Source organism: Leuresthes tenuis, unplaced genomic scaffold (genome assembly GCF_036924035.1).
Source record: "Leuresthes tenuis unplaced genomic scaffold, fLeuTen1.0.hap1 SCAF_21, whole genome shotgun sequence".
NCBI lineage: Eukaryota > Metazoa > Chordata > Actinopteri > Atheriniformes > Atherinopsidae > Leuresthes > Leuresthes tenuis.
Genome location: NW_027325375.1, coordinates 19,136,368 through 19,157,052, shown reverse-complemented (window position 1 = coordinate 19,157,052; position 20,685 = coordinate 19,136,368). Strand labels below are relative to the sequence as shown.

Sequence of the window (20,685 nt, the reverse complement as noted above, 5' to 3'; positions counted from 1 at the left end):
ACCGACAACCCTTTCCGCACATGAAAGGTGGTGCAGACTAAAGATGGATCAGTGTTGGCGCAATATGCCTTTAAATTTTTATGTTTGCTCCGTAAAGTTTGCTGGCGTTGTGATGCGTACCATCAAAGGACAGCGATGCATAGATTGTCATAGAATGGCTGATAGGTAGCTAGCTAACATCTGCCAGCTATTTAACAGCCTGTTATGGTTGTAACTGATGGTTGGAGCTGTTGCTATGACCTTTGCCCACTTGTTAGAACTGTTCCAGTGTGGTATTTCCAAACCAAGGAAGGACTCTTTTTGACTAAGGAGGACTTGACTAGGATTGTTCCATCCTCTTGAGAAAGCATCCTTCACTTTGAGAAGCAGCTATGATCTCTCTTGGTATTATCATCAGAACTGTAGTTGGAGCACTTCTGATAATAACTTCTGAGATTTTTGCAATAATACATTCGTTGTGATGTAACTTAAGTAAGTTAAGTGATGTTAAGGTTCCGGAGCTAATCCTTTGACTGAGTTAGCATGGATGCAACTTAGAGCAACTTGGGGTTATCCAGGCCGAAGGGCTAGAGGGAATATACTTCAAGTAAAATGTTGAGATAAACTGAATTGTTATTAAAGATTGTTTAAAAGCAAGCTGATGATCAAAACAATATAAGACTCTTGGTTTGGCATCTCATTATTATGCGATAATACCATATGACATACTGAGATGAAATTGACAGTGTCTGTTAAACACGCTCCTATCTTCATGTCTTGCAGTTCTTTGAATCTTTTCTGTACTGATATCAGAGCGTTAACATCTTTGCATTTCTGGCATAATGAAAATCATTGTTCCCAGTGCACTGTGGGGGATTGGGTTGTAGTGGTGTGGGCGGTAACAACAGAGGGTATTGTTTTGTCTGTCTTGGTTCCTTGGTTTGGCCAACTGTAATCAGAGGTCTTGACCTGGACTCAGTTTGGGCTCCGAAACAGATGAGCTCACACTTCTCCCTACAAACCAAATGTCTAAATAGTGTCTTGAGATCTGATATTTAACTGTTAGCAGACTGAGATCCGCCAAACCAACAACAGTAAAGTTATCAGCTCTGTGGTCCTACAACGTCAACTCTTTGTATAAATCTGTCATAATATTTACATTCATCTGCAGTTTCCCTCAGAAACCATTTTATTAAAGGGACAGAAAGTGTTATTGGCAAGAAAGATGTGAAAGTAAAGAATCAGCAGAATAATGGGGGGCGGGAGCTTAAATAATCAGAAATACAAACCCCATAAAGGTTGAGGAACTTCACTTTGTTTAGAAAACAGAAACAAATGTAGAATCTGATGCAGCAACACACTCAGTAAAAGTTGCTCTAGAGTCATGTTTCCCACTGTGTTCCTTCAGCTTCCTTTTAATGACACTTTTTAATGGTTTGGGAACTGAGGAGACTGATTGTTGCAGTTTTTCAGAGGAAAAACTGATTCTCCTCTTCATGATGCTCCGTACATTTTCTATAGGAGACAGATGTGGACTGCAGGCAGGCCAGTCAAGCACACACACTGTGTGTGAGTATGCAACCACGCTGTTGGAAGTCGCGCAGAATGAGGTCTGGCATCGTCCTGCTGAAAATAACTACGGACCTCCCGGAAAAAGACGTCACTTTGATGGTAGCATATGTCTCTCCAAAACTCCAACATCCATCTTGGGCTTCAATGGTCTTTCACACATATGAAGTCATCCATGCTGTGGACACCGATGCACCCCCATACCATCACAGATGCTGGCTTTGAATATTTCTCTGATAACAGCCTGGATGCTCTTTCTCATCTTTGTAGAAGCAGACGTCAGTTTTTCACAAAAGCAGCTGAAATGTGGACTCATCTGACCACAGAACAAGCTTCCACTGTCTTTCTGTCCATCTGAGATGGGCTCGTGTTCAGAGAAGTCGACCGTGCTTGATATATGGCTTCCTGCTTGTGTAATACAGGTTCAGGTTACATTTCTGGATGCAGCCGTGGACTGTGTTAAGTAAAAAATGGTTTTCCAAGCTCCTCCTGAGCCCATGTGGCTGTATTGGTCATGGTTGTGCGATAGTTTCTCCTGCAGTGCTGCCTGAGGGCTCCAAGGTCACATTGGTTCTGTCCTTGGCCTTTACAATCTGAGATTTTCCCAGACTCCCTGAATCTTTTCACAATATTCTGCCTTGTAGAGTCAAAGTTCTTTACAATCTTACTCTGAGAAATATTTCCTTGTTGGAAAGACTAAATCTTCTGTCAATGCTCCTTTTATACCCAATCCTGACACCCTCACCTGTCACCTGTTAATATGCTGATTGGAGATTCTTCCAGAAAGATATTACTTTTTTTTGCCTCTTTGGCAGTAGTTTTTAGTGTATTGGTACATCAAATGTTGAATTTATAGTCCCCGAATCTGTTGTGCAATTTCGTTCTATAGAATTTTCCTGAACATTTTGTATTTTTCCACGAAAAAGTAACACTTTTCCTCTGACATTAGCGTGCTCCTTGAAGTTAGAATCAGCTCGAAATGTTTTAACATCCTCTTTCTTTGCATCTGTGTTCGTGTAGAGCGGGATTACAGCAGCCTGTGCGAGCGGCAGCCCATCGGACGGTTTCTGTTCAGGGAGTTCTGTGAGACTCGACCCGAGCTGAGACGCTGCGTCAAGTTCCTGGACGCTGTGGTAAGAAGCGGGGTTTGCTTTGTTACTGGAAGTGTGTGTGTTGCAGAGTGGTGACCTAAAACTACCTCTCACATGTACGCTAGAGTGTGTTTCTTTGTCAGGGTGTTTTTTTGGCCCCCAGTGTGAGTCTTAGTGAGGGTTCACTCACTGACATTATGTCAGTGGAGGTTTGATTCTCTTCCCTGAAATGCTCCTTTGTTCCTGTTAAAGTGAAGGGTGTGTGTGTCAGAGATGTGTGTTTTCTCCTGGTATTTTCATCTCATCTTCTGTTGTGGTGATAAGAAGGAAGTCAGGTGTTGAAAAATAGAACAAAACGATTTTATGGAGGGGAGAAAAGTATCAGATGAGTCAGCGGGCCCCGGACCCCCGAACTGAATAATAATACTGTAGTTGTTTTGTTCTGTGATTGATTACACGAGTATGTTGATGTTTTTTTTCTTCTTTTTTCCTGTTTATCTTGTTGTTGTTGCTTTTTTTGGTAATTTTATAGTTATTTTGCTTCTTGCTTTTGATTCTCTTTGATTGTTTTGGTGGTTTGTGAGTTTCTTTTTCTTCTCTTAGTATTTTTATTTTCGTGATCGCTGGTTGTTTTTTGTCTTGCTGTTGCCTTTTTTTCTATTAATTTCAGTTTTTTATTTGACTTTTATTTCTGTTAATCTATTTCTTGTTTTTTTTACAACTTCCTGATTTTTGTTTCTTTTCTTTTTTGGCCTTTACTGTTTTTATGGCACTTTTTTTATTTTTATTTCCCATGTCTTTGGGGTTACCTTTTTGTTTTACAGTTGTGTCTTTTAATTGTTGTCTTAAATGTGACTGTTTTTATTTGTTCTTTGTATTCTGATATATTTTTTGCTTTTTGCTTTTTTTGTGTTTGTCGGCATGTAAGGGTTAGTTTTTTTATATATAAATATATATTTGGTTGTTTTGTGTCCTTTTATGAAAGGACCTCTTAATATTTGTGATAATTTCCTGTGTGTTTGCTTAAGTTAATTTTTTATGAAATGTTGCACTAATTTATTAACTTCTTAATAACAACAGCCACAGTAACATTTACGTCTTTGTACAGAGATTCTTTCCATGGTTAGGTTTTGAAGGGGGAGGTTCCTATCGTCTTTGAAATAGTGACCAATGCATAAAGAAATGGACAGAAAAAGCAAATTACATACAGATAATCTAAAAATGAGCTCCTGCAACTCTTGTTTGCATCATTGAAGTCCAGTTTTCACAGTGTTAGTTCTGTTTGTTGTTTACTGTTGTCTTCTGTGGTAAATATCGGCCTTTTTTTTAGCTACTTAAAGCTTCACTATGCTGAGAAAACATCAACAGAAATTGCTTCCTGAAATTGTAAGAAATGACTTTATGACAGTGCTGAGAGGGACACAAAACAAACCCTGTTCTCCTACAATGTGCTATCTCAGCAGATAAAAACAGAACTGTGGGAAAGTATGCTTTTTTTAAAATTTGGTGATATGACACTTGAACAGTTGCCTTTTAAAAGTCCTTGAACAGGATGCTGCTGAAAGTGAAATCTGGTTCTCATGTTTGGCCTTTGATGCAGGAAGTTCAATTATCCTGAAATGCCTGAATAAAACACTTGAAGTTTGGAGACAGGAGGAGGAAGTGGGATTTAATATCTGTTTAATGAAACACAGGAACTCTTGACTTCTGGAAACAAACTGCGTCAGTGAGTCACCCTTTCCTACCTCTCATGTTGCATCCCTGAAACAAACACTCACACATATTGGTCATAATACAGTTTTCAGAACCCGTCAGCCATCGATGCCTAATGTCTAACCCTAACTTTTACCCTAAACCTGGTTCCTAAACGAGTCGTATCCCTCAAAAAGCCGGCTGAAGCTGTGAGGACCATCCTGGTTGTTGTCAGAAAGCTGAAATGTTCTCACTACACTCTGACCTCATCTGTCACGGTGAACGGCTGACTGCTCGCTCTGCTCAGTTTAGGAATGTTTAATTCCCACCAGTGTGTTTTTTTTCTTTTTCTTTGGGTGCATGGATGATAAATGATAAACCACGTGGTCTCCTTTTCCCCCTGTTATAGACAGAGAAAGGCTATGATGCTTAAGAAGGCAGAATTAGCTAAAACTATAATTTCTCTCACATGGCTGGCAGGGGCCGACCGCAAAAAAACTGGGATAAAAGTTTCAAATTTCACCTGATTTATTCTATCAGTTAACATTTTCCTGAGGCGTTTATGGTCTTCTTTAGTTTATCTTTATGAACTATTTGCAAAGAGGCTGTCCTTGAAAAAAAAGAACAACTCCAGGAATTGTTTGTTCATGCAAACAATAGCAGCCCGCCGTATAGATGCATTTAAATAACGTGAATCTCTTATCTGTCGTTAGAGCAGCAGCATGGAAAGTATCAAAGTGGGGTAGATGAAACCAAAATGGTCACGGTGGTGTTGTACAAAAACCATAAGAGCTTGTAGCTCAGGAGGAAGAGCAGTCACCCACCAATCGGAAGGTCGGTGGTTCGACTCTGGCTTCCCCAGAATACATGTCGAAGCGTCCTTGGGCAAGACACTGAACCCCACGTTGCTCCCCCAGTATGAATGTGTGTGAATGCTTAGAAAGCACGTAGTTATATCCTAAGACGTGCTGTATGAATGTGTGTGAGTGGGGTGAATGCGGCATGTAGTGAAGCGCTTTGAGTGGTCAGCTAGACTAGAAAAGCGCTATACAAGTACAAGTCCATTTACCATTTGTATAAGGGCAACTGGACTTCTTCTTGGATCTTGAAACAAGTTGCCCTTATTCAAGCCTTTTATGATTACCGTAACCTGGATGACAGACAATCTTCATCAACGTGTTCAGATGTTTTATAATCCAAACAAAGTAGTTTTGATTTCTACCCCTAACCGGCCGAACCCAACTGGGAATTTGCAACAGATTTTTGGTTATAACTGGGTGTCAAAATTCCCATTGGTGAAGGTTCTATGTGTTACTGCATCATCCGCCCCTCCTACCCCCTTTAGAAGACTTTGCGGTTTGTTAATATTAACCCCAAATACTAGAATAATCACAGCAATGAGCTGACTGGTGTGCGAGTGTTTGTAAGTGATATAGAGAAGTGCTTTGTGAATGTGGCCTGTTGTGTGAAGTGCTTTAAGTGGTCAACAAACCTAGAAAAGACTGAAATATTACAGCAGTCTGTTTAGTGTGGTTGTGAAGCTTCAGCTTCAAACACATACTGAGATTAATATATTAAAAAAAAACTGTACAAAAAATTTTATATTTGACCTTTAGGATCACGGCAGCTTTCCCATCAGACGGTATCATAATCATGGACAGAAAACACTCAAAAAGATTAAGCCTCATCCAGACAGGATTTATGTCCCAGGCTGGGGTGGGGGTTGGGTTTTAGCACTACCTGTCCTGACCAGGGATTTCATGGAGGACTTTGCATCAGAGGTCAGAGCTGGTAATGACATCACTTTGTGCTAAAAATCAGAAAAACAGTGTACCCAAACAAGCACTGTTAATAGAAGACAATCAGGACTAGAGGTGCTAATAAACATAATGTTTCTGTGCAGTAATCATGGTTAATTTGTCATTAATTTGAATGAAAGAAAACAGAAATAATTGAATTTTAGATGGTTATGATAGTGCCATTTTGCCCACTACATTCTTACTGCCATCCAGGTTTCAAAGAATCTTGACGTGATCTTTGACTCCGTCTTTGAATTTAAAACAGATTAATTTAGTAACCAAGACGAGCTTTTCTCAACTAAGGGTCCAGTCAGAAAGAATTACCTCCTATCATCTCTTCCTTGACCTCGTGGAAGCTCATATTTATCCCCATGAATCACAGTTGATGTGACTAGATGAAAATAATCGAGCGTTGCTATAAAAGTTGGAATTGTGGGATGGAATTATCTTCTTTCTCTCATAAAGGATGGTCTGGTCCTAAGCTAACGGAGATAAATAAGGGAGCACCGGAGCTCCTTACCTTAGCATGTGGAGAACTCAAAGAGATCTTTTTTTGGCTTCCACTCAGATACTTCCTGGTCATTTCACTCAATTAGGAAGATTCCTTAGCTAAATAGACTTTTCGACCGGGCCCGATGACTCCTTGATAAGCCGAAGGCCTCCATCTCTTTGCATGATGTTGTTCATTATTTTATCATCTCTTGTTTATATTATTGTTGTTCTTTAAGTTGGTGTTGACCAGTCGCCACACCTTCTAACAGGAGAGAAGCGGTGTGATCACATCGCACTTGTATTGGCTTCTCACTGGCTTCCAGTTTATTATAGGATCCAGTTAAAAAATGTATTGCTTGTTTTTAAGAGTCTCAAAGGCATGACGCCACCGAATATATCTGAGCTTGTACAGCCTTGTACTCCTTTCAAACCACAGAGGTCTACGAATCATTTGCTCTTGGACGCCCTTGGATCAGTTTCGGTTGCGGTTCCTAATTTTTCGAGCAGCCTACGTTTTCACATCGGAGCGGCTCAGACCCTCGATGATTTTAAAACTTTGCTTAGAATCCATTTCTTCTCTCTTTGAACATTGCTTTTTTTTTTTTCACTTTACTCATTTATTGAATGTTTTACTATTTAATTTTTCACTGATATTTCTTGCGGATTTGAGACTGTTAATGATATTTGTTCAGCTTTCTACAGCAGTATAAAATATAGGCCAATGTGATATTGTGATATAAACAATCTTTAAGTTGATTGGATACACCTTTGACTTCGAGAGCCTTTCCAGTAGAAAATGCCTTTGTCCTGTAATCAAAGCCTATTGTAATGTTAATTCCATATACTAGTACAGGATCCAGTACTGAAAGGAATAAAGGCTGTTAGAAAGCCTCCTCTCCAACTATTGAATTAATAATCAGGAGTGTGATCGTAATATACACATAGATGTACGGACAACTATCACAGAGAAAAGCTTCAAAATATGGCCATTCTCAGGCAAACAAGTAGGTTTATGGTAATCTGTAAAACTCCATGTCTACCACAACATCCTTTACTTGAGTCTAAATTCCCATAAAATGATGAGCTTCACTATAATAAATGTTTTACCCTCATCTCTAAGCTGTAATGATGAAAATATTAACAGGAAAATACATTTTTGATTGTTTGCAGTCTGATCTTTAGAGGTGGGGAGGATAGCAAAGACTACATCCGTCCCTTTCTTGGTCGGCTCCAGTCTGACTCCAAACAGCTCTTACAGCTTTCAGACGTCCAGAGGATACAACTCGCACACGAAGCAATTATGCCCTCTTTTACCCCACAACCGCTTCCCGTCTCATCTCTGAGAGCACGGCGAGAAGACGAGATGGAGAAGCAAAATGAGATTTGAACCATCTCCGCTGTCACTTAGCATTAGTTTACAGGCTCTTGCTGTGAGAGGGGAGAGGCAGCACTTTGGATTTTTCCAGTCAGGCTCAGCTTACTGCTGATCATTCACAGCGAGGAAGAGATACAAACAGAACATGTGCTGCGCGGTGCAGAGCAGGCCTCTCAAAACTCCTGAAATTGGTAAAAGAGATCTGCAGCGGACACACACAGAGCTGGTAGTTCAGCTGATATTCAATATAAGTAATTCAATATAATTGCTTATTGACTCTGAGTGCAGTCATCAATGGCTTCATCAATTCTAGTTCTGCAACATGCCAAATGATAGATGAACGACTATGAGCTGATTAAAAACTTTATAAACCACGTATCAGCGGTCAATCAGTCAGTTCACTGCTGGTGTCATACTCCAGAGAGGCAAAAGAGCAGATATGCATACCTCTGCTAACTGAGATTCATCAGTGAATATCCGCCATAAAATGCCAGTAAAGTCATTTGAATGGTGCAATTCTGTATCAGAATGAGATAAATCCATCCTCCGATGAACAACAACACATGACATATCACACTGTGTCTTTATTTATTGAACAAAAACTGAGACAAAACACAGAAGTAGTGTGTGAAAACTAAGTGAACCGTGACTGCTTCCATAGGAATTTAGAGAGTTAGCAGCAGCCAGGTGCTGCTGATCAATGTAATGACTAATTTAACATCAGTAAGTGTGAGCAACTCTAAATATTTTGTTAGTTTGGCGCATTCAGGTGTGTGTTAACACAATGCCAAGGAGGAAGGACATCAGCAATGATCATAGAGAAGCAGTTGTTGCTGCCCATCAATCTGGGAAGGGTAATAAGGCCATTTACAAACTATTTGGAGTCTGTTATTCTACAGAGAGAGAGGGTCACAAGTGGAACACATTCAAGACAGCTGTCAATCTTCCCAGGAGTGGACGTCACAGCAAGTTCACCCCAAGGTCAAAAACTCAAGAGCTACATCTCAGACTCTACAGGCCTCAGTTAGCATGTTAAAGGTTAAAGTTCATGACAGCACAATTAGAAAAAGACTGAACAAGTATGGCTTGTTTGGAAGGGTTGCCATGCTCTCTAAAAAGAACTCTAAAAAGAACATGGCAGCATAGCTTAGGTTTGTAAAGTTACATCTGAACAAACCACAAGACTTCTGGAACAATGTCCTTTGGACAGACCAGACCAAAGTGGAGATGTTTGGTCACAGCAGCACACAGCATATCAGCACACCTCATACTGATATGTAAAACCTTATTTACAACTTTATGTGGTACGGTCCGTCTTTAGTTGTACAGTCAAATTTTTAGATGCACAACTTTCACTCTTTACATAAAAACTCCTGCATTAGTCTTTGTAACTTTGTAAATGATGTGAAAAGAAAGATTCTTCTTATTTTACTTCACCACAACTTTTTTTCCGGGAACTGAGAAAACACCTTGTGACTCTAAGCTGTCGCTCTGTTTGATTCGTGATGACTCTAAACCTGCTATTTAACACATCGACCACCAAATGTTGCTTTCATTAGCATTTCCAGTTCATTGTTGGTCCCAGCAGAGAAATGACATGGTCTTTCTTGTCACCGCTGTGGTTTTCTTTGTTTTTTTTAGATAAATCCATCCATGCTGCCTCTCCCCTCTCACAGCAAGAGCCTAGTTTACTACAACCGAGACATCTACTCCATCTGCTTCCTGTTTACTTCAGCACGTGCCTAACCAATTTATGAACAGACTAAGTGGTCGAGTGCTGATATTAAAGTTTTGTGCTCTGCATTGTGCTTTTAAAAGAAACATTCCTTCATGTGCTTTATGGGAGATGTCTTAAATATCCTGTCTACATTTGGAGGCCACCACCGCCGCCTCAGTGCCTGATGATTTGTGTGTTTCTGTGCAGGCCGAGTATGAGGTGACTCCGGATGAGAAGAGGAGAGAGTGCGGTCAGGAACTTATCAACGAATACTTCAACCCAAAGGTAGCTGCGGCTCTCATGTCGCCATATCTTACATCACACGGTGGGGCGGGGCCACAGTGATCGGAGAGAAATTCTAGCTTCAAAGCTTCCAGCTTCCCAGCTTCAAAACACCTAAATATCGCTCAGCGTTTTATTTCTCAAGCATTTTAAAGAGCCATGAATGGAAATCAGGTGTGTTGAAGCAGGGAAACATCTAAAACATGCTGGGCTGTGGCCTCTCGAGGGCCAGAGTTGAGGAACGCCGGTGAAGAGATTACATAGATATACTTGTGTGTTGTGGCCACAAGATTATGTAATTATGTATTGTTTATTTAACAAGAAAGCCACACAAGACATTTACTGCTCTGGATGCATAAAGCTTGTTTCTCTCTGAAGAAATGCAGACCTGAAAGTGGAAACTTAATTAAATAGAAATATAGAAACACGAAGGAAAGCAAACAAAAATGCATACGAAACAGTGAACTTGAAACTTACATGGGTTTTTATAAGTCCCCGGAGGATTAAAAATACTTTTCTTTAGTTTGTGTGTTTCTTTCTTTTTTTGTTTTTTTTGTTTCCGATTTGAACAATTACAAATTCAAAGTGGAGCAAATGATGCGTTATTTAAATACGATGAGAGGCACCAGAATGTAGTAAAAGGTTTGCAGAGCTCAAACTCAGAACAGTACAGGAAGGTGACGTTATTTTTTCACCAAAACATGGCTGCAGAAACAACTCTAACAGCTCTCTGCTCAGCTTTAAGACTATATACGAGCAGACAAAGACTGCAGACAGAGTGGTAGCAGTAAAGGAGGAGGATTACAGAGCCTGTTAACAACAGATGGTGTAATCCTGGACATGTCGCTGAGAAGGAGCATCTCTGCACCCCAGATGTTGAATTGTTGGCTGTGTGTTTCTCTCCGTGTTGTCTACTGAGAGACTTCCCCTGTGTTACCTGCTGACAAAGATTTCAACCACACCGTCCTTTCTGCTACACTTCAGTTATTTGTCTGTAACAACAGATCTTTGATAATAATTGATACTGCAGCGATATGATTTCCCTTTGGGATTAATAAAGTATTATTTTTTAAATGTAAAATATCTGCAGGCCGGTGAGACTGAGGTTCCTCCGACTCTTTGATTCTCTTGCTGATTCACTATGTGTGTTTATGACTGTGTTTTTCTGCTCTACTTGTGACTATCTGTGTTTCAACATGTCAGAACTTGTCGAAGTCTGCAGTTGACGATAATACGAGAATCACCAACGTGTGTCCCACCCAGTTCATCTGGCTTTCACTGGTTTCACTGCCAGACTCGAGTGTTTTTTCTTTTGTTTGATTCTGATACAGTCGGAGTGCCATGTGTCAGAGCTGGAGGAGGCCATGATGGCTCAATGCACTGACAGGCTGCAGCATGAGGCCTGCAAAGAGCTCTTCAAGGACTGCACCAAGTAAGTGGTTCTTCAATGTTTCTTCCTGCAACATAATTTGCTGCTACACTGGGTGTTTTTTTTTTTCCACATTTCAGTACTTCTGTCACTGTCTGTGGGTTTTTTGTTGTTTGGGTTAATATTTAGTTTTGTTTAAGTTGGATTAATCTTGATTTTATGTTGACTGTTTGTGTAATTCGCATCTTTTGGGTTAAATTCAGTTTTATTTATAAACTGCCATTTGTAATCTCAAGCCACTTCAGATATACAGTCCAATTCAATCCAATTAGTGTCCAATTCATTATAATACAATCATAATCAAATTCCAAATTACTTCAATTCGCACAGATTCGATTTAAAAAAAAAAAAAAAGACAGATTGCACCAAAACTTCTCTTCCATTCAATCTTCCGTCCTGAGCGTGCACGAGACAACTGGAAGAAAAAAGTCCCTTTTAACAGGAAGAAATTTCCATCAGAATCATAACCAGGATGGATGGCCATCTGCCTCGACCGGCTGAGGTTTGAGAGGAAAGGAAAGAGGGGACAACAAGCACACCCGACCAGGGATACCTGCTGAGAAAGAGAAACACAAGTTATTGACAACAATAATGGCATAAGTACATGGAGAATAAAGAGAGCAGAGGGAGGAGAGGTGCATCATGGGAGGTCCCCCAGCAGTCTTGGCCTATAGCAGCATAACTATGGGATATTTCAGGGTCATCTGAGCCATCCCTAACTATAAGCTTTATCAGAAAGTAAAGTTTTAAGCCTAATCTTAAAGGTAGAGATGGTGTCTGCTTCCTGAACCCAAACTGGCAGCTGGTTCCACAGAGAGGGGCCTGATAACTGAAGGCTCTGCCTCTCATTCTACTTTTAGAAACTTTGGGAACCACAAGTAAACCTGCAATATGAAAGTGAAGTGCTCTGTTGGGAAATATCTAACAATGAGCTCTTTTAGATATGATGGAGTTTGGTCAATAAGAGTTCTATATGTCAGGAGAATTATTTTAAATTATATTCTGACTTTAACAGGGAGTCAATGAAGATAAGCTAAAACTGGAAAAAAAATATGATCTGTCCTGATAGATCTCATCAGAACGTTTTTCGTTTTCCAGGCTCCTTGAAGGACATCCCAAAGCTCTTCTTTGGATGTCGGCTGCCTTTTGTTCCGTTCTCTGTCAAGATGATCCCACACTGCTTCAATAATGTTGAGGTCCGGGCTCTGGGGAGGATTCATCCCTCCATAAGACCTGTTGCCACTGATTTCCAGTCCACTTCTTGTGTCATTTGGCATACCTCAGCCTTTTCTCCCTGTTTCCCTTCCTTACAAATGGCTTCTTGACAGCCACCCTTCCATGGAGATCATTTCTGATGAAGCTTGGGCCTGAATTTAAGAGATGCATCTCATGCAGGAAGAAATTAGATTTTGTCCTTGCACAACATTCTGTACATGAAGATTTTTTCCTTTCTTAAGGACGTCACTTTCAGATACTGTTCATCTGCTGTAGATAGTTTTTTAGGCCTGACACTTCTTCTTTTGTCCTTCACTTGTTCAGTTTCCTCAAATGTTTTAAGGACAAACTGCACACCATGCTGAGATATGCCAAGTTTTCAGCTAATAGTTATTTCAGGTTTTCTTCATAGAAATGGGAACAAATTATGTGTGTTTGTGACAGGCTGCTAGTAACAAAGTTGTCTGTTATATGTAGACAACACTGGTTCAACTTCATCTCTTGAGTTAGGAGCCTTTTTTTCTGCTTGAATGATTCTTAGGTAAGAGTTAAGTGGCTTCGCAAACAAAAAAGCACATTCCTCTCAATGTTCAAAGGACATACAAAGGAGCCAATGTCCAAAACAAAACTTTGAAAGACCTTAAGAAAGCCTGGTGCACTATTGCTCAAGACCACTTTAAAAGATTACAGGAAAGTCTGGATGCTTGGAAGGAAAATGCGAAGAAATGAGGGCTGGATCAGGATTGTTGTGCAGTTTTGTATTTAACTCCCTTCCACCTGTGAGATCTCAAAGCAACAAGCAGAGAGAGGACTGATCTTGGCTCAAACCCATACATATTTTCATTCAGACGTCAGTAGTCGTGCACCTCGTTGAGCTCCTTTTGTTGCCACTTCAGATTTACAACTGTGGTTGTGTTTTGTTCTCAACATGTGCTTGTGTCACAGTTGTGTGGGATTGAGGACTCATGAACAGGAAGCTGGTAGGTGGACAATAAAATGGTAATTTAATGACAAACACAAACTCTCATGCAAGGACAAGCAAGGCAGGAAGACAAACTAATAAAACAACCTCAAGAATCTGACAAGGAGCAACAGGATGACTAACATGAGGTAAAGCAAGCAAAACTGAACACAATGTGCAAAAAATAGATAAAATATCCAATCCAAAGATTAAAATCCAAAGTAAAGAACAGGATAAGAACTGCAGTCCGTGTCATGTGGATCCACAAAAATTGCTTTTAAATTTTTCTACATGTGAGGACTCGTAGCTGTTTGATCAGCATTTATCATCCATCGTCTTACCCTTGTAGCTCTTTGTGATCAGCCTCTATGACGGTTTGTTGTCTCTGAAGCGTCCTTAAACACAAGATAAACTGAGACTTTTTTTTATGCGTTTTGAATCTGAGCTGGAGTCACTTTGCTCTGTCAAACTGTCTCCTCTGAGGGTAATATTTTGCCGTCATATTTATATTAAACTCACTGTTCAACAACAACTAATGAGACTTTTTAAATTTCAAAATTCACCGCAGTTTACATACAGCTCCAAGTTGTTACTATTTTTCAGCTGGGAATATAAAGTCAAAGCCTTAAGGGTTTAAAAAGACACATATCACATGATAACAGCCTTATTTACTTTGTCCATCTAGCTGGGATATGTATATGATGTTAAATTTCATGAAAAAGATAAGACTCATATATATTCCATTGATAGATTTAATTATATTTGTTGTTGGGATTACAAGACAGTTCTCTCCATCACTTAAAGCCCAATATTTAAGTTAATGTCAAACAAATAAAGATTACATAATAGATGACATGTCGTCCCTCCAGTCGAGCTCTTTAAAAACACAAAGACAATCTTGGCTCTTTCCACTAAGAAATATGAAATAAAACATGTTTAAGAGTGCAAACCTTTGACTGTTTTTGTGATGTTTGAAAAAAAAAAGGTTAGTTATGTGTCTTGAAAACAATTTGTCACATCAGGCTTTAATGGGAGGAAAACACCAAACATCCTAAACATTCCGACCTCTAACAGGTGAAGTGGAAATCATCTTTACAGTTGCGCCTGGCAGATTAGGGATATGTTCAGCAGGAAGTGAACATTTTCTGACCCTCAATATCGAGTGTGAGGGTCAGTGGTGAAAAAATAAAGCACATCCTCTTTAGTCCATCCTTACTGCTTCCACAGGAATTAAGAGGGGTAAAAATAAAGCTAGCAGGGGTCCTCATGAGTCCATTTGATGATGGACTCATGAGGACCCCAAACAGAGCTGGTAATGAACACCAGCACCACAGATCTGGTCCTCCTGGGATCGGCACTCCCATCCCACCCGCCCTCTTTGCTTTATTTTTTCACCACCGTACATGACCAAATCACAACATACTGGTGTTATTTTATGTGACTTGGCATGTTAGGATCAACAGCTTGCGTGGAGAGAAATCTAACAAAATCCCATTAGGAGTAGGATCAGATAGTTTCCCGCTGGGCAGGTATGATAGTAGATCATTCATCAGCACACGAGAAGAAGAGGAAATAGGGATTTGGTTAAAGAGATGTAGGCTTCGACAAAATGGAGATGCATTTCCTCTAATCAAATTGTTGCTGATCACATGTCTCTGACGAGGAAGACCGTCATTCCACAAACATCACTCACACTTTAGCATCCTCTCACGGGTCAGCTCAGGTTGGGTGTGCAGGCGAGAAGCAGCACAGAGGCAGACAGGTGTATTTACTTCTTATTTACCACGCAGCTACAGTATCAACACGTCAAAAGCCCTGACCTGTGGCAGTTTGTCCTCATCTGCGCGGTCAGAGGAGAAATTTAATAGTTTTCTTATTCATGACCTTAAGGTTTACTTGGGATCACATTCCTCTTTGTAATTCACACCAATCAATCGACTATCTGGATAAAAGTCGCTGCCCTTCTACAGAATGAGATCGGTTCACATGAATCCTATTTGCAATATTTACAATTTGATTTGATTTGAGTTTCCAGAGTCATAACTTCTTTGGTTTTAATGACTGATAACGTTGTTGCAAAAGGCTTGTTTCACCAGTGAACTGTTTTCTGGGTCCTATCTTCTCAAGAATCTTTGCAGTCTGACCATCATGACAAGCTACAAGGCCCACCAATTAAATGTCTGATATTATTATGAACATTTTGCCTACAGAGAGAGCATTATGTTTCGCCCGTTCATGACCTTCACGATGATGGCATGTCATGCTGATTATGACTGATAGCATTGACTTATTTCCAAATGCCAGGCATGAATGTTTGGCTGATTTATTTATTTTTTAATAAGGAATTGATAAATGGCTCATGAGTATACAGAAGAGCTTAGAAAGAGGATAAGAGTTTGCTACAGGTCTGGATGGTGATGAAAAGCTGCTCTGGCATCATTGATCTGCTCAGATTTGGTTGTTAGTTGACCTTTGGGTCACAATGTTCTCTGCAAACATGATGGTTTTGAAGGCACAGCAGTATTTATACCCATACATACCACAAATTGTCACAACTTTGGTATGTTCAGGTCCCACAGAGGTCAACTGGGAAATCTGCTCATGGTGTGGTGAAGGAGGAGCAGTCAGGGGACAAAAATGAACTTTTATTCAGAAAAGCACTGGAGAGGAAAGTGAGCCAACAGGCAGAAACAGGATTTGACTTGGATCATTGAGAGTAACAAAGATGAAGAAATGGAAATGAACAAAGAAAACAGGGTAGTAACAAAATGGGACAACAGGTGTGAGGTAATGCAAACTAGACAAGAGCGGGAAGCAAAACTAACTGGAATGGACACCTGAAGCAAGCACCACAAACTTAAACCGACAGCAACGCTAACCAAGTTGCAGTAGGAACACCGATTCCAAATTAAGACCGGATCCCAGATGCCATTTCCTCCAGCGAGGCCTCAGAGGAGATCCTCCCCTGATGATAGAGGTTATAGCGTAGCGTATGCTGCTCTTCAGTGGTTGCTGGTCACGGTGTTTTTCGCTCAGTTTTGATCTGTTTGTTCAGTGTTTTTTTGTATCTGTTATTATCAAGTCAAAAGTTTTATTTAGTGTCTCAGTCAAACAACAACCTTGATTAAGATGGTTTTAAATGACACAAAATCCTCTTTGTATTAATTAGGTCAGAAACCAGAAATAATTCCTCCTTAAAGCAGCATTTTCCTGAGTTAAGATCCTTACTCAGAGGATTAATTAAATGAAATTTATGTGATCTGTTTGAATGACTTTTTTTGTCCTCAGTATGGCTCATTTAAAGACAAAAAAAATTACCGTCAGATGTTTTTTGTGTATTTTCTAGATTGATCCACGACTACCTGAGTGTGGCGCCCTTCACAGACTACCTCGACAGCATGTACTACAACAGGTTCCTCCAGTGGAAATGGCTGGAGAGGTACAGTTTCATGTTAATCGTTCACAGTCTCTTTAAGCACAAACACTACTTTAATCTGCCACAGTGCGAGCAGCAACATGCTCACAGAGTTGCCTCACAACTTCCTCTCAAGTGTGTCCTCATCTCCTCAGGGTTACAATGCAATCTTCAGAACAATAACACCAGCACACATTTCATAACAGCAGCTTGAAATTGCTCAAGTGGACGGTTTTTACTTTTCTGTTAAATTTCAGCAGTGAAGGGACTTCCTATTGGCACAGCCTTGAGGTAACAAAACAAATGAGAGTTTTGGTGATTGTCACGAGTAAAGGGATGCAGCAGATGGAAAAAACACAAAACGCAAAGTGTTCACCAGCAGGAAGAATTGGGCAACAAATACAACACCTCTGAAATAAGTCGCTCAGTCTGATTTAGGAGCACTTTCTCCACCTCTAAAAGAATCAGATCCCAACACTTTTTCTAACAGCAGATATTCTTTTAATATTTATTAATTATTCTCTTGATGTCAGATACCACAGTTCAGACGAATGTTAAACATTTAAGATGAACTCACAAAAACATCAGATAATCGGATCATTTTCAGAAGATCAGACAGAAGAAATCTGAATGTTTTGTTATGCACAGTGACACAGACAACAGCACATGCTGGAACAAGCCTGTTAAAGTTTCCCACTGACTCAGGAAGCCCCAAAACTCTCACTTTATTACGTTATGTTGGTGAGGTGTGAACAAGGCACAGAGGATAGATTCTCTCCTGTTAAAGGTAACAAAATTAAAGCAGCTAAACTGAAAATGACTGAAAGCACATGAAAGAATAAGAAGTAACGCCATTGAGGTGGACAATCATCAAGTCAGTCATATAATACATAAATGGTTGTTATGAGTTTTATCTGGTTTGTTTTCAGGCAGAGATTTTTTCTGTGATCATCAGATGGTTCCCAGACTCCACTTTAAAAACCTCTGTGATGCTGTAAACAAACTCCTGCAGAGTGTTTAGGTTTCACAGTTCAGCTGCTGCCCACCGAGGATTAGCCGAAACAACCCACTCGATGAGCCGAGCAGTCCCCGGAGTCCCACGTCCAGGGACTGGAGAACACAACCGAAAGCCTGAAAACACAATGATGGAGTGACAGAAAGAAAAGAGAGATTTCACAGCAGAATGAAGGCATGTCGTTCCAGCCTCACCTGCAGCTTATTTAGAAGTGATAAACCAGGCTTCCCAGGACCTGTGAAGCAGTGACAATCCCTGAATTTCAGCTGGTGGATTTTGAAGATGTGATGATGTCACAAACCGTGGTGGCCACTGAATTCCTGGAGGGCGGATTATTCATCCTTCAACTTTAGAACAACACCCTCCTAATTGGAGCTTAAACATTCTCTCACAACTGTAATGATTAAGAAACAAACTGCCACAATCACAGCAAACTTTCTCACTGTCTGTTGATAATAACTCAACATGTCAAACACATCATGTGAAATGATCTCAAACCAGAGCAGAGGAATCTGCAAATGTGGCTCCTAACTGGTTTATAAGATAAGATATAAGTTTAAGGGATCACTTTTTCATAAGCCTAACTGCTACGACGCACAGTGACTTTTTCAGCTGCTGGCAAACATTTATCTGAAGAAATCTAGACGAATCCTTGTTGTTGTGATGCGACTAAAGACTTTGAAATTGAGTGTAAATTGGGTCATTCCTGTCTTTAGTTTGAGCAGAACATTGTAAACATGCCAATAATCCCCTCAAAGAAGAGCTATTTTGTCCTCTGGTCTGCTGGTCTGAAGCCAGCTGCTATGCAAAGAAGGACCATATTGTTGTTAAAACGCAACATGTATTGAGCTGGTGGTCTGGAAGCAGCTGAGTTTTGGTTTATTAGATATAGTAAATTAAAAAGACAGAAGAGACAAAGCAAAGCCTAGTAGCTATATTTAACTGTTAAACTTAAAGACAAATGAACTCTTTTTTAAAAAAGTTTCAAGCGATGCCAGAAGAGAGTCATGTGTAAGAAGCTGGCACGCCAGGAATATTCTTCTTACAGGCAGGAAGAATGAAACATTAGGCTGATAGAGTGGATGGAAGCTGTGTAGGTCAGCTCTGGGATTTAAAGCAATGCCAATACCCTACTAGCTTTCTGTCCAGCTTCATTGTTTTGCTGGTTTAATTTGTCATCAGTTTCACTGAGTGTCTCCAGCAGGATCAAACATGTCTCTACAGTCATGGTGAAATCTTACACGATCATTAAAAGCTTAACCACAAAAAGCTGCAGGTGGAGCTTTCCACGAGTTTTAATTCACTCATGATCACCAGTGTAAGGAGGCTGGTTGCTGTAACCAGTAATCTTCCTGGTGTCCGCTGAGGTCGGCTTCAACAACAGAACAAATAAAAGCCTCGCTTGGCAAAGAATACGATAAAAGCACCGAGGACGTCACATGTTGAAAACAAGCAGGAGAATCACAATCACAGGGCTTATCAAGCGGTAAATGACTCATTGTGTTTAATGAGTGCACGCCCAGGGGTCCATTTAATTCACCTGCTTGAATGACCAAATGGGCCCAGAGGGCGGGTGGGATGGGAGTGCCGATCCCAGGAGGACCAGATCTGTGGTGCTGGTGTTCATTACCAGCTCTGTTGGGGTCCTCATGAGTCCATCATCAGGGCAGTGGTCTCATGAAGTTGTTAGTGTTGCGTTTCGACAGCTGGTCACAGTATTTTATTGTCTGTTTATGTTGTACTTATTGTTTTATGTTGTTTATGTACCTATTGTTGTACTTGTTTGTGTGGCTCTCTGAATCACACACGTCGACCCTATTAATCAGCATGTTGTACTTTTTTGTAGTTTGCTGTCTTTACATGGGAGCTTAGACATAGCCCTAGCACGTGGGTGGACTTGTTGTCTTACAGATATCTAAACTTGACTTTTTTTTAAAAGGCAAATTTCCCCCAAACAGTGCGTCATTACAGTCAAACTGGCCTGAAGGATTTTTCTGTGTGATTTTTTCTTCGTCAATACGCAGGATGTTTTGAATACATTGAATGTGCCACAGTGCGTCATAAGTTCCTCTTTCTGTCCAACAGGCAGCCGGTGACGAAAAACACATTCAGACAGTACAGAGTTTTAGGAAAAGGTGGTTTTGGAGAGGTAAGTACTTTTAGTGTTTACTTGTGAACTTATGCGGTTGAATGAATTCTCAAAAACCTTTAGGCCGGCCATGGTTGTGGTTGTGAGTACAGCTCCCAGGTCTGGACAAAGACACTGTAGAAAGAAAATGTATCAAACAGTAAAGGGTTCTTTAAATGGAGGTGGTTTCACGCGCTTTAAAGAAGACCTCAAACTTCTTAACTTTGCAAAGAGGTGCAGTGTTTCTAACTCAATCTTCTCTTTGGCTTACGAAAAGAGGAACTTCATCGATGACGTCTAAATCCCATTAACCGCCGCTGAATGGTTTCTCTGTGTGACATATTTGTGTAATAAGCAGAGTCTTTTGATACCACACTGGTCTCATGTTGATAACTGATTAAATATAAGAGCATTGGGTCATGAGATAATGAGGAGCATGAAAAGAAGTTCGGGTCAGGGGTACTTTTGTGGGATTACGCTTGGTTAGCTTCTGTGTTGCAGAGCAGGTCCAAACATTGTGCAAAAA

The 20,685-nt window shown here is 40.3% G+C and overlaps 1 protein-coding gene across 1 annotated transcript in view; it reads left to right on the top strand.

The window, feature by feature from the left end:
- Nucleotides 1-20,685, top strand: part of grk6 (G protein-coupled receptor kinase 6) — a 63,301-nt gene that overhangs the window by 29,947 nt on the left and 12,669 nt on the right. The window contains exons 3-7 of the mRNA XM_072374532.1: nt 2,569-2,681; nt 9,922-9,999; nt 11,328-11,428; nt 16,948-17,040; nt 20,117-20,180. Coding sequence (XP_072230633.1) covers nt 2,569-2,681; nt 9,922-9,999; nt 11,328-11,428; nt 16,948-17,040; nt 20,117-20,180 — 449 coding nt within the window. The remainder of the gene's footprint in view (nt 1-2,568; nt 2,682-9,921; nt 10,000-11,327; nt 11,429-16,947; nt 17,041-20,116; nt 20,181-20,685) is intronic.